The sequence below is a fragment of the Ylistrum balloti genome, unplaced genomic scaffold (genome assembly GCF_031769215.1).
Source record: "Ylistrum balloti isolate Yb309-2 unplaced genomic scaffold, AGI_CSIRO_Ybal_v1 Utg370204, whole genome shotgun sequence".
NCBI classification, from domain to species: Eukaryota; Metazoa; Mollusca; class Bivalvia; order Pectinida; family Pectinidae; genus Ylistrum; species Ylistrum balloti.
Window position 1 is genome coordinate 685896 of NW_026782177.1, and position 14780 is coordinate 700675.

General features: G+C 35.0%; 2 protein-coding genes across 2 annotated transcripts; both read left to right on the plus strand.

Annotated features, from left to right (window-relative positions):
* The first annotated feature begins 437 nt into the window (after window positions 1-437).
* Window positions 438-10667, plus strand: LOC132551523 (uncharacterized). Its single transcript, XM_060215674.1, has 9 exons — window positions 438-647; window positions 2513-2629; window positions 4761-5090; window positions 5488-5553; window positions 7267-7341; window positions 7761-7853; window positions 9556-9580; window positions 10157-10245; window positions 10572-10667. The coding sequence occupies exons 1-9, from the start codon at window positions 438-440 to the stop codon at window positions 10665-10667; spliced, it is 1101 nt and encodes a 366-aa protein (XP_060071657.1).
* Window positions 10668-11525: 858 nt separating this feature from the next.
* On the plus strand, window positions 11526-13770 carry LOC132551524 (ubiquitin carboxyl-terminal hydrolase 16-like). Its single transcript, XM_060215675.1, has 4 exons — window positions 11526-11883; window positions 12235-12311; window positions 12963-13061; window positions 13417-13770. The coding sequence occupies exons 1-4, from the start codon at window positions 11526-11528 to the stop codon at window positions 13768-13770; spliced, it is 888 nt and encodes a 295-aa protein (XP_060071658.1).
* The last annotated feature ends 1010 nt before the right edge of the window (window positions 13771-14780 follow it).

Here is a 14780-nt window from a genome sequence, read left to right on the forward strand (position 1 = left end):
TTATTTCAAGGTAACAGAACGTTTAAAAGTAATTCATTGAGTAAATAAGATTAACTCTGACCTTAAATCTATTTATAACTGGATTGTGAAGACGTGGATATTCTACTTTCACTTTTGGTTTACGTGCAGTGATGGTGTCAACTATACTCGCCTTCTTGTGTCGGATTATTCTGCTAATAACTTTCATAGCGAGCAATGATGAGCACGTTCCTTCCTTTTATGGTCTACCTGGGTACAGTCTCGTGAGTTTACGTGCCTGGGAGAGTCTTCTAATACCACGTGATTTTAACTGGATTGTGAATATTCCACAGACGTTGATATCGCCATTGTGCAGTTTCGCCACTGTTTTAATCGAAGTCTGGACTTGGATAGAAAGGTGGACGAGTGATTTTTATTCATGGTTCGTTAAAAAAGATTATAAGACACTTCAGTGCGACATGAATGACGATTTCATCTTTCCGAACACCTTTTATCAAAATGTTCAGACTGTGGCACCACCAAGCAGTTTCTATGATAACAATACAGTAACCAGGCCTACAGATACCTCTATACCACAGAAGGATTTTAACTTATGTCTACTAGGTGTCGTGGTGCTATTGCTGGTGATTGTGTACTTTTGTTGCAAAGAAAACGGAGAATTTTCGAAAGTAAGTACTAAAACATTGTTTTATAAATCATGATGATATTAAGGATACTGGTCCAATAATAATGTTGTTCCGTTTATTTTTATATTTGTATATATTTGATATATGTGGTCGAATGGAAATTTTAAGATAACACAGTCAAGATAACGTAACGAGAAACGAAAGTTGAAAACATAGGTATAAATATATGAGAAATGATGACGTGTCATCCTGTCGTGGAGAAAGAAATCATTCCATTAGTAATATACTATTTCACTTTAGTCAATTCTGCATTTTTTATCGATATTTCATCATTTCTACAGGTAAATAGACTTTATTCATTGATTTTGCTGAGTAGATGAAATACGACCTTATGGTAAATGATCAACGTAATACCGTATAATGTTGAACTATTAGTCATGTATGAGAGGTCAAAAAATTGATTCTGATCATTTCAACTTCCGCTTTCGTTTTGCGACCTTTCAACTTTCGTTTTCGTTTTGGGACCTTTCAACTTTCGCTTTCTTTTTGGACCTCACAAAAGTATATCCTACACATAATCTATCAAATGGACCAATGACTTGCTGATAACTTGTTGCTTTATGCTACACCAAAAATGCGGAGGGAAATTGTTTGTATATACTTTCTGCTTACTTAAAATAAAATATTACGGACTGTTTTCATTACTGTAAAACTAATAACGTACCGCACACACCCCTCATTTTTAGAAACGAAAACGAAATTCTGCTTGGAACACACAGAATGGGACCAGTGACAAACAGTCCTCAAAGTCTAAGGTTGGTGTAACTTTTCTAAGGTTGGTGTTACTTGTCTAAGGTTTGTGTTACTTGTCTAAGTTTGGTGTTACTATTCTAAGATTGGTGTTACTTGTTTAAGTTTGTGTTACTTGTCTAAGTTTGGTGTTACTTGTCTAAGGTAGGTGTTACTTATCTAAGATTGGTGTTACTTATCTAAGATTGGTGTTACTTATCTAAGATTGGTGTTACTTGTCTAAGTTTGGTGTTACTTGTCTAAGTTAGGTGTTACTTGTCTAAGTTTGGTGTTACTATTCTAAGATTGGTGTTACTTGTTTAAGTTTGTGTTACTTATCTAAGATTGGTGTTACTTATCTAAGATCGGTGTTACTTGTCTAAGGTATGTAACTTATTTAAGATTGGTGTTACTTGTCTAAGTTTGGTGTTACTTGTCTAAGTTTGGTGTTACTTGTCTACGTTTGGTGTTACTTGTCTAAGGTTGGTGTTACTTGTCTAAGGTTTGTGTTACTTGTCTAAGGTAGGTGTTACTTGTCTAAGTTTGGTGTTACTTGTCTAAGGTTGGTGTTACTTGTCTAAGGTTGGTGTTACTTGTCTAAGGTTTGTGTTACTTGTCTAAGTTTGGTGTTACTTGTCTAAGGTTTGTGTTACTTGTCTAAGCTTGGTGTTACTTGTCTAAGGTAGGTGTTACTTGTCTAAGTTTGGTGTTACTTGTCTAAGTTTGGTGTTACTTGTCTAAGGTTGGTGTTACTTGTCTAAGGTTTGTGTTACTTGTCTAAATTTGGTGTTACTTGTCTAAGGTAGGTGTTACTTGTCTAAGCTTGGTGTTACTTGTCTAAGGTAGGTGTTACTTGTCTAAGTTTGGTGTTACTTGTTTAAGGTTGGTGTTACTTGTCTAAGGTTTGTGTTACTTGTCTAAGTTTGGTGTTACTTGTCTAAGGTTTGTGTTACTTGTCTAAGTTTGGTGTTACTTGTCTGAGGTATGTAACTTATCTAAGATTGGTGTTACTTGTCTAAGATTGGTGTTACTTGTCTAAGTTTGGTGATACTTGTCTTATCCCATTCACAATTTTTTTTTCATTGTTAATTTATTAACACGTTATTATGGTTGAATAGATTCCAAACAGTAATGACGAGAAATACACACAGGCCAAAGAGGGTAATGGAGAACAGACTAAGAAACATAAACAGGCACATAAGGAAGAGGATGATGAAATCAGCGAGAAACATCGGGTAGAGTCATTCATTTTAATTGAAATATGGCAATATTATCGATTATGTAACAATACGTAACAAACCCAGTTACACTGTCATTGACTACGTAGGTAACAATACGTAACAAACCCAGTTACACCGACATTGACTACGTAGGTAACAAACCCAGTTACACTGACATTGACTACGTATGTAACAATACGTAACAAACCAAGTTACACTGACATTGACTACGTAGGTAACAAACCCAGTTACACCGACACTGACTACGTAGGTAACAATACGTAACAAACCCAGTTACACTGACACTGACTACGTATGTAACAATACGTAACAAACCCAGTTACACTGACACTGACTACGTATGTAACAATACGTAACAAACCCAGTTACACTGTCATTGACTAACGTATGTAACAAAACGTAACAAACCCAGTTACACTGACATTGACTACGTATGTAACAATACGTAACAAACCCAGTTACACTGACATTGACTACGTATGTAACAATACGTAACAAACCAAGTTACACTGACATTGACTACGTATGTAACAGTATGTAACAAACCCAGTTACACTGACATTGACTACGTATCTAAAATCGATGTGATAAATTTATTGAATAAATTTACATTTCAAAAGAGGTCATTCATGCGTAACGTGTATACACCCATAACGTGATCGCATTTCGCTTCAATGACTTGTTCATACTTTGGTTAAGCATAGTGTATAACATTATCGTGTTAGCGTGTAATATAGTTGACGCTTCCACTTAAAACAGGACATCGGTATGCAAAACCAAGGAGGGAAAAGGCAGACGACCGCAGAACCTGACACGGTAACTTGTTTCAAATTTCATTTTATCACATATTTGACCAATCATAGAAGTTCTTTGATAATTGAATTTCTGTCTTCTCTCTGATACATTGATATTGGTTACGTATTTTCTTTCAGTAGAAAGAATGTCATAGACCTTGTCCTTCGTATTTCCCCACCAGGTGTCGGAAGAAATTGCTGCCCTGTAGTATGCCTTGTAATTCCTTTGTTGCATAACATTTGGGAACATAACATTGTTAACTTGGATTTATCAAGATTGAACACACTTACCTTTTCGAAACACCTTGTCAAATTTTCTTTGTGTAAACTGTCATATATGCCTGATTTAACCGAATTCGAGTTTGAATTAATACTCTGTTGATGTGCTAGTATTTTCTTTATTGTCGTAGTGTAGCAATACATCTAAAAGCGACAGAATAACATGATTTTTTAATAATAACAATTTTTTTAACTAAGCCCCCAAACCGACGTCGAGAAACAGTAAATTATGTTAATATTTGATATCAAAAGTAGGTGAATAAGATATATATGTTACAGGAGGACCCGAAGACAATGCTGGAATTAAGATTTTTCACGCTTTATTGAATTTAATTTATATTCCTATAATAATCACCAACATATTTTTGCCAAACGATGGCATCAAAGGTTCATGCGTATAATGATATCTAGTTCCCCGTTCAGATCAAATGTCGTTTCTTACTGCAGTACAAATGTAACATGTTTTATATGTCTGAGAAAAGTTTCATGCAAGATTCAGAAAGATGAGCCAACGACTATCATCATCATTCCCAACTAAGAGTTTTATTCAATTAGTAACTCTCGTAACAAAATTGTAAAATATACACAAGAAATGATATTGTACAGACTGATGTATCAGTCTATTAATTAACCACATATCAACGTTGTTTTAGATTTGTTTCTGTCTAGAATTTGTTATTATATCTTATATATAGTGTATGACTTCTGTGAATACACTCTCATGAAATATTATCATTCAACAATTTTTTTCCTGTCTTAACTAGTTACAAGTTATACATTTCATTCTTATATCTGATTTTGGGCTGAAATAGAACACCGCTGAGAGAAATACATGTTTTCATATTGAAATCGACATACAGAAAAGGAAGAGAAAACATGACCTGACGTGTGAAGATGGCGAAGTTAAAAGGGAAGAAGCCGGTTGTAAGGTACAAAGACTTCTTTAAAGAAACGTGTATTGAATGTTTACCTGTATCGATATGAAATGTATAGCTTCATCATTTTGCTTTTATTCAAACGTTAATTTCATACATTTCGTCGCAATAAAACAGGAAGGGGAAAGGCAAAATTCGGCCGTGAAAAGGAAATGGGCAGTGGAAAGTGAAAAACAGGCCAAGAGAAGAAAAGAGGAGGAAAGTAAACAACAGGCAGAGAGAAGAAAAGAGGAGGAAAGTAAACAACAGGCAGAGAGAAGAAAACAGGAGGAAGGTAAACAACAGGCAGAGAGAAGAAAACAGGAGGAAAGTAAACAACAGGCAGAGAGAAGAAAACAGGAGGAAAGTAAACAACAGGCAGAGAGAAGAAAACAGGAGGAAAGTAAACAACAGGCAGAGAGAAGAAAACAGGAGGAAAGACAGAAAAGAAAACAGGAAATGTACAGAGTGAGTAAAGTTAATGATACAGATATTGTTTTGATATCATCTGAAAATCACTCTCCAAAGTTCCCTGACGCTTAGTAGTTATTAATGGTCATTTGTATATTACACGAGTCATATTATAATTCAGCGTGATAGTGGTATTGTATATACAATGACATTCTCTTGCAGTAATCTAATATAGAAAGTTATAGATTTCTTTTAACTATAGCTAAGTGTTATCTCCATCTTTCTGGCTTTCAACACTTTAGGCCAAGAGCACCACTAACGTTTGCTGGAAGAGCCAACAGATTTACAATACATTGAAACTTTCTATTCATATGTGTATCTTTAACACGATTTTTGAAATGCGTACTGTTTGTGGATTACTGTTTATTTAAACCAATATTTTTTGATATCTCAGAAATTCCGTGCAGAAGTCAGGAAATGGATGGAACTTGGATATAACAAACCTCAATGTATACCAGCAGTAAGTGATTCTATAGTCAAAGTTTTTTTTTTACTTTATATGAGACTTGTAAGCTTGTATAAATACAAATGGAAACATGACTTTCTTGGCAATGCCGATCATGAAATATTAAAACAAAAACAAAGAAAATAACGTCTTGTCAATATAATCCTAATTCCAATGCGATGTCAATAGATCTACATATAAACACAACAGATTTATAAAGAGACTCCTGAAAAAGTACAAGGAAAATTAGATCACATGTTCCGGAAGAGTAAGTGTCTTCTGCTTCATCAACGACCCCTGCCATGTAATTCTTTGTCAATCCTAGTAGTAATGTCATGTTACCAATTGAGAACAAGGTAAATAACATGGAACCACCATGCAAAATATCGATCATTAAACGCGTCTGACTTCATATCATAAAAGGAAAAATAATTTTCCCTATGAGATCACTATGACGACCGTAAAACTCCTACATAATCATATTCGGCCTTCATCTCTCGAAATCTGTGTCATGAGGTTTATTTATCAGTTACCATCGTGTTATCGGGAACAAGTACTTGAATATCGAATAAACTAAGACATGTAAACACGTAAGTTTGGGAATGCAGGGTGTCGCTATCCAGAAATTGAAAATTCGCAAAAGGGCATTGTAATCAGCACACTTATCATACAGCTGTTTCTGTTGGTTTCGTTGTGATAAAATGGTCGATGTAAGCAGCTGATTTAGAAGTATCTTTCCTTTGACATAAAAGTCATGAAATACCATTGCATGTGTCTTTTCTATGAATAAGTATTTTACCTCACAAACGTTGATTCCACTAAAACTGATTTCATTAATGTTTGTCAATGATACTTGTAACCAAAATTGCTCATTTAACTTTGCAGGGAATACCAAACCTGGGCAACACGTGTTACCTGAATTCGCTTCTACAGGTGGTATTACGTTTCGTACAATCAGACTTTAATCATTTTTGATCTTATATCATTGGTTGTTTGATCGCTGTACTGGCGCAGTATTCCGCTCGCCTTTTATCTAGTATACCAGGCTTCGATTTCTCGATCGGACGTAAAAAATGTATGGAGGCATCTGCACGACCACGTGGATTTCCTTGGGTATTCCGAATTCACTGTAAGGTCTTCATCTGGGCTAACAAGATTGATATTAGATGTAAATTTGTAAAACATGCGGAGTCTTCGTTTTTTATAGCATGGTGATGGTATGCTTCTCTTTAATGCTGTTATCTCTGCATTCGTCATATATGTGGACGATTTAAGTCAATCTTCGCGATAAATGACATGTTTACAAATAATACAAAACTAAGTAAATAAATCTGAAAACGTAGATAAGTGGTGTGAAGAATGACCGAAACGTAGATGAGAAGAGGAAATTTGGTTGGAGAACCATTCATATCAGTGATAGCATGAAATATATATCCTGTCGGCATTGCTTGATGACGGCGAAATTTTTCAACCGCCTATGACTTGTCATCACTGGAAAATAACGACACCAAACCAACCAGTTATACAGATATGCGATTTTTGTTAGCAAACTCGGATGTAATGAAGAACATCATCATTTTTTATTTCGTATTGACTATGAAGACATTTTTTAAAGCGGATACCATGCTCGATAAACTTTGTTGAAAGTTTTTATCGACGATGAATCAAGATGATCATTTTCATAATCAGAAAGCCAAACTTTACACCTATTTCTATCGCATTTTGTAGGTGTTGAGCTGGACACCATTGATAGGACAACAGCTCGCAGAGCAAGTCACGAAATCAGTAGAGGACAAGGAAATGGTAAATATTTATTTAGAAAAAATATCAAAATTAATTGATTTATGGTGCATAATGCTGATAATGATGGTACATGATGACAGTGGTCATCATTATCAAATTATTATCAAAGCCGGATGATGATGATGATGGTGACGATGATGATGATGACGACGACGACGACGATGATGATGATGATGATGGTGTTTTGAAATTTAAAAAAAAAACTGATACCATGTACTGTTTTATAAGGAAGTATCTGCTGAATGTGTCTTTTGACTGAGTGTTTCGGTTTTGTTGTTAGAAACTGCGGGCATCGTCTTTTGTGTTTTGAATGTAAACTGCTTTTTGCTTGTATTTACGTGGAAACCGTAGACAAAACAAATTTAAAAAAATATTGATCTGTAGATAAGATGGCTTATCATATTGATTGTATTTAATAGAAAGACGATTTAAGCCATGCCAATCTATCGGCAGGGCTGTTTCTGCTTCTCAACAAGGTTCACTCATCAAACTCATCAAACAGTGCTCGGATGGTACATCACGATATCCCACGTACTATCCTACAGAGGGCCAGGAAACTGTAAGCATGTTTATTGAAGCAAGTCATAATTATACGTTTAGTCATTTACGAGAAGTTAAAAAGTGATATCTGATCTTCCGGATAGTATAGCCGTTCTAAAACCTGGATGCTACAAAATAAAAAATAAATAAATATTTCAAGATCAAGTAAGGTTAAACTGATAACAAGTATATCTAAAGTGTGCCACTTTTCAGCATTTATCTGTCAATAAACTCACAAAATATACACATCAGTTACCAGCACCTGAAGTTGTCGTCAATAGTAGTGTAAACCGTTAGTATGATAACGGTGTAGGAACTTGTCCATGTTATATTTGTCTATATAAAATAATGTGGTGTGTACAATGATCAAATGGTAAAAGTATAAAATAGTTTTATTAAGATATATAATGCTGTAAAATTATCATCTATCCTTATGTTTTAGAAGATATATATATATATATCGCGGGGTATTATATTGTTATTTTAAGCAATGACCAGTTTAATGGGCATCAACAACAAGACAGTTTCGAGATGTACAACACCCTGATTAGCGGATTGGAAGATGAGGCGAGAGTATTGTCTTTCAAGGTACTATACATAAGGCTCGGTATAACACGAGGATGACAAGCCATTGATATTGAAGTGTCGTCGTCTGTGTGAGATAGTTATAAACTACGTCTGAAAATTGCTGAAAATTCTAGAAACCAAAGGTCTGAAAACTGCCGAAAATTCTAAAACCCAAAGTCTGAAAACTGCTGAAAATTCTAAAAACTCTAGATCTGAAAACTGCCGAAAATTCTAAAAACTCTAGATCTGAAAACTGCCGAAAATTCTAAAACCCAAAGTCTGAAAACTGCTGAAAATTCTAAAAACTCTAGATCTGAAAACTGCCGAAAATTCTAAAAACTCTAGATCTGAAAACTGCCGAAAATTCTAAAACCCAAAGTCTGAAAACTGCTGAAAATTAAAAAAAAATATTTCATCGAAAATAGAAATGGGTGATGAAAAGCATGGCATTTCAAACGTTATTCTACCACAATGTTAAACAGGGTGGTCGGGTGGCGAGGGTGGTCGGGTGGCGCAGTGGTAACGCTCTCAGACACCTCGCGCGCTTCCATCCGGGCCAACAAGAGTGATTAATATGGGTTGGAAAAACCTATTGTAAAATAAACAAAGTTTTTTTATTATAATGTTTAACAAGAACCTTACAACTGCAAATATTTCTCCATATGCAGTTGACACTTTATCTATTTTCCCAGTATCCTTGTAGATTTCTGCCTTCCAACCATAGTCCAGGAAGATATATGGTAATTACGGAACTGATTGAATTAGGTCATCGGTACATCATTCCATCCGGACTCTGCCATATCCTCAGTCGATTCTCGGGCTTCAGAATTCAGGCCCCTAGCATCACTGACTTGTCGGGGAACCGCTAAATAGTTTCATGATGATGTTAAATTTATTAGTGGACTAAACTATAACATTATTCGTATGAAATTTGCTATTTATCAGAGTGTTTTTCGTGCAATATTTTACAATGTTTTTAAATGTAATGATGATTTAAATACTTTTCAGCTGAATATTTTATATTTTTGGTTATCATATATATCCTGACAATTTTTTTAATTGAAGATGAGAGTAAAACCCATCTTATGAATCTCTTATCTATTGCAGCAGGCTGGCTCAAGGAAGTTGACAGGTAAATATGTTTCATTTTCTTCGATACCGATTTCAAATACCTTATCAGTTATTACCTGATCATGTGTTAATAATTCAACAGTAAAAGACGACTAAGGTAATTTAATGTATGATTACTGTATATCTAGATAGATCCACTTCATCATTTACTATTGCGAGCGAAGTGTCTGGCTGTCGAGTGATAGACAAGCGCGTTCCTACTACAGCACCAAACTATTAGATAAACATTGGGATACATTCTATTTCGTTGTGTGATATGAAGCTGGAGGTGTTTGATGCTCTTCAGTTTGCCTGTTGGTTCCATTGTTGTATACCTTGTTTTCACATGAGAATGTGACTTTACTTGAATTGACCAACGTTTACATGGCGGATGTCGTCGATGAAGCAGAAGACGCTCAGTTTTCCGGAACACATGGTCTTACTTTCCCTGTACTTTTCCAAGAGTCTCCATGTAAAATCTTTCTTTTGATCATATTTTGTTCTGGTTTTATTGAATTATAGTTTGGATTATGATTATGTTGTCATGTTTTTTCAAGGATACATTGTTATACACAATGCCATTCAATTGCTGTTGTAGAAAATGAAATCCTGATGTGCAAATCGAAAGTATCGAGACTTGTAGGAGGCACGTTCGTCACAGTGTGGTTTTACGAGTCCTGTGAACACGTGAGTCTATTTTTACTTTTATATACGGAATAGTTTCATACATAAAACTCCATGAGGATATCTTGGAATTAAAATCTATTCATTCGTTTACATTTGTACGACATGGTTCTTGGTATGGTATTTACGGTCGGTATAAATGACAAAACTTTGCATGCAAAATCCACGTCCTTAGAGTGAATAGAGAGCACAAAGTTGTGATTTATGGAAAATAAAAGAATGTAGATCTTCATTTGTGCATAATATTACATAATCTAATACAAATAACGTGACAGTCAGGCGGGTTATGAATAATTGAAGCTAGGTGTTTTTCTAATGTTCTTTTGCAGGTGGAGCTGACGTTCCAGCGATTTACCAGTGTCAGCGTCCCAGTACCTGACCTTCCACAACCGGTACACATTAATACACGTAGAAGTTGTTACTAAACGGTTATTCTTTGCATATCTTATAATATTAAATGAACGTCGCGTGTTTTGTAAGCAATCTCGAACATACTTTTCACACTTAAGTACCCGGATAACTTATAGATTCTCATCTCAAATGTCCGCAAAAAAAGGTTGTAAAAGTCGGTATACACGAAAACACATTCTTGAATAAGAGTGTTAACATTACGCTCCGTGGCCATACATTGAAAATTGATTAATTTAATAGGATTTGATCAAATCAAGAACTGTACGTGCATGCTGACTGATCGGGCGTCATAAAAATGTTAGTTTCCTTACCTTGTCATAACAATTGTATGTACGTTTACAGAAAACTGAATCAATGACAGGCATAGATATGCAAAGGAAATCTATTGAACAAGATGTCTATCAGGATATCATTGAACATCTGGACAATGGTAACGCTGGAGCTCAAGTATCATTATCCATACATGTAGGTACAGTTTTCTTATATCAATACAGAGTTAATCTTCTTAAACATCGATAATAGATTTGTGATGCTAAGAAAAGAAATACAACTGACAACGTTAACCTTATAAACTTTAATCGACAACGTTAACCATGCTGAATCGTTCCTTCATTACTTTCATTTTTCTGAAACAGGGACAATATGAAAGTTATGAACGCACAGAGGGACAAAAGATTGAATTGGACAAATGGAATCTAGGGGAACAGAGTGGAACAATTGACGGGAAAACAACGAATGCCAGTGAAGCAAACGATTGTCCAACGAACGAAACATGGTGTACAGGAAACGAAGAGAAACTTACAAGAACACAAAATCGTGAAGAAGGAATGGAATTTACAGAAACAGGTGACGTTAGAGGTAAGATTACATCAATGGAAGTAGATTCAGCAGACGATCAGGCAATACGTACTGGAACAATGTACTCTACAGCTGAGAAGATGGAGATGATGAATAAAGGAACAAATGTTCGAAGTACTTGTGAAGGGACCACGGATATCGCCGATCTACGACTTGAAAGTCCTGGAAATGAAAGATACAATCAACTACAAGGCGTCTTTCCTGAGCATTCTTGCGAAGAAAAACAATTGAAAATAATACCACACCAGCCTTTGGAAATGATGAGGAAGGACCCGACTGACCTCGAAAGAGGACTGCATGAGTTAACAGAAGAGGAGATCTGGGATGAAGAAGTGATCGGATGCCGTATTTGCCATTCACCAACAGCACGCGGTAATGTTATATTTTCCATGTGATTCAATATAATCATGAATACAGATACAATGTATTGATGCTAAAAGTTCCTTTAAACATGTTTTGCTTATCATTATTTCCGACTGTTTCTTGTCACTTTTGTGAAACCACATTTTATTTGAACATAATAGTCATTTTACTTGTGATAATAAATTTCAACTAATCTATTTATCTTCAACATTCGCGCAAAAGCCTGTCTGTATTACAAATGATATCAACATCAACAAGTAAGAAATAACGATAATTATAGTGAAAACATGTTGTACTGGTGTATACATACAAATGAAAAATATTTCCAATATGGTATTAGTAATTTAATTCTTTTCATAGGCAAAAAAACGCACAAGAAGCTGATGATAATCGGCCTTCCTCCGATATTTGTTGCCCACATCAACAAAATAGAAAAAGTAAGTTAACAATACATTTTACTCGTAAATCCATTAATTTTGTTTTCACAATCTGGAGTTCATCAATTTATCTAGTGATAACTACAGTACGATAAGGTTAGTTTGAAAAAGAACTTCGATGTTTATATCATAATTCAAAGTAAGAAAAAATTTAGATTTTTCTACCACAGTTATTTGTATCCAAAGGATTTAGCTTTCTCTACCACAATTGATAGTATAGAAAGGATTTAGCTTTTTTTCTACCACGATTTAAATAAAGAAAAGATTTAGCTTTTTATACCACGATGTATAGTATAGAAAATATTAAGTTTTTTTCTGCCGCGATTTAAAGCGCCACAAGGATATAGTTTTTTTATACCACGATTTATAGTATAGAAAAGATTTAGTTTTTTTCTACCAAGATTTAAAGCGCCACAAGGATTTAGCTTTTTATATCACGATTTATAGTTTAGAAAGGATTTAGTTTTTTCTACCACGATTTAAAGCACCACAAGGATTTAGCTTTTTATATCACTATTTATAGTATAGAAAGGATTTAGTTTTTTTTTCTACCACGATTTAAAGCGCCAAAAGGATTTAGCTCTTTCTACCATGATTTAAATTATCATTCTTTGATCGAAAGTTGGTATCACTTGATTACTTCCGTTACAGGACGGATTTGGAGGTTTACGGAAGATAGATAAGATGGTCACATATCCCAAGTACCTTAATGTCGCACCGTTTTGTTCTTCCGCTCTTCAGAAATATGAGGTAATTTTACTGTACTAACCAGCGTGTTAATTGTTTTCGGCTCTAGCAGTTTTTGGCTAGGGTGTATCACTTCCGTCGTACTTGTTCTGAAAAAACATAACTTTACGATTAGAAAAAAAAACCCTGATATATCGATTCATGAAGTCTTTATTTCATTTGTATCGAAAATATTTTGATAGACAAAGTATTTTCGTTTAAATTCTGTACGGATTTTCAATATTTCTGGTAAATGAAGACTTTGTCTTCCAAAAATGTTGTTACAGGGAATCATTGGCCCATGTGATTGCTAAAAATTACATTGATAAATCAAGTATCATCTTATTTACTTATACACTCCAACATATCTTTAATCCAGTCCGGGAATACGACCTTAACTTGGTTTAAGTTGTTCGGAGTCGTCAGTCACAGTGGGTCGATTTACGGCGGCCATTACACTGCCTACGTCAGAACCAGCTCCCAGAATGCATCAGCTATCCGTGAAAGCTTTCTCCTGACTGCGTGGATTGATCCGGAACGAATTGAAGATGACATTAGGAAGTTTTGGGAGGACAGTTCTCACAGATGTAATATGTCACCTTCAGAACCACCACAGAACACCATTGATGAGGAATGGTATTACGTTAGTGACACAATGGTTCAGAAATGTACTGAACGTGCGGCGACGCTTGACAGGAATGCTTTTATTCTCATGTATGAGAGGTGTTGTTAGGAAATCCTTTATATTACTGACAAGATACAGGTGACGTTTAACACAATCAAAATAGAATATATAATTATCATTTACGTGTACATTCCGGGCCTTAGCAAGAAATTTATCTACAACTGTGGCTATCTACTGGTATATTTATAGCCCTTTTGAAATAATTGCCAACTGAATATTGCCATAACAGTTACGTCATGGATAACAGTGCAGGATGTATTTTTGTACGATTTGAGTGTATACGACAGCTTACATCAAATTACATTTCTGTATCTATTTAAATAGTAATTTACATGTTGTTGTTTACAAGGAAAATGTTATTTTCTTACGAGGATAAACATAGGACCCTGGGGCATAAATGTTTAAATATCTTTACATTCGTCTTGTAGACTGTGATATTATCACTGCACACCAGTACGGTTTTTTGCCGAAAGATTCAACAGAGAATTAATATCTTTTAAGTTACCGTACAATTATCAGTAGGTATGCTGAAAATGAAGAATTGGGGGCTCGGGTTGAGTTCCAGGGGGCCATTTTGAAACTGGATGAATTTCACAGTGAAAATTCTCAAAATTCTGAATTTTTCATCTTTTAATTATATGAACTTGAATATTGAACTAAGACTCAAATCAGACTTTCCAAATTTATATCAACATCATTTATGAATTATTACCTATCAGGATGTATACCTGTTTTGGAACTTCATAATTTACTGGCCAATCAGTGGTGGCCAAACTTTTTTCTGTGGCTCAATCTACACAGGGGCCATTTAATGATCTGTGGCTCAATCTACACAGGGGCCATTTCATAAGTCAAAAGTCTCTTTTTCAATTGGTTGGTTGTTCCCAACAGCAAAGCTCCACTAGTTTCCCAAAGTATGTTATCTGTGTTTTCCAAATAAAAAAATTCCTGCGTAAAAAAATTAAGAAACTCTACGACCTCGCTAAATCATGATCTTCATTAGGATCATCTGAGTGATAACCCTTTCTATGGCTCTGGTACCTCACTTGAGACAGTGC

What these genes read in the sequence shown, in the direction of transcription:
- LOC132551523 (XM_060215674.1), top strand. Translation starts at nt 438, where the DNA reads ATGAATGACGATTTCATCTTTCCGAACACCTTTTATCAAAATGTTCAG. An exon ending in AAAACGGAGAATTTTCGAAA is followed by an intron (nt 648 to 2,512) that starts GTAAGTACTAAA and finishes ATGGTTGAATAG; the next exon opens with ATTCCAAACAGTAATGACGA. An exon ending in AACCTCAATGTATACCAGCA is followed by an intron (nt 5,554 to 7,266) that starts GTAAGTGATTCT and finishes CGCATTTTGTAG; the next exon opens with GTGTTGAGCTGGACACCATT.
- LOC132551524 (XM_060215675.1), top strand. Translation starts at nt 11,526, where the DNA reads ATGGAAGTAGATTCAGCAGACGATCAGGCAATACGTACTGGAACAATG. An exon ending in CCATTCACCAACAGCACGCG is followed by an intron (nt 11,884 to 12,234) that starts GTAATGTTATAT and finishes TTCTTTTCATAG; the next exon opens with GCAAAAAAACGCACAAGAAG. An exon ending in ACATCAACAAAATAGAAAAA is followed by an intron (nt 12,312 to 12,962) that starts GTAAGTTAACAA and finishes CTTCCGTTACAG; the next exon opens with GACGGATTTGGAGGTTTACG.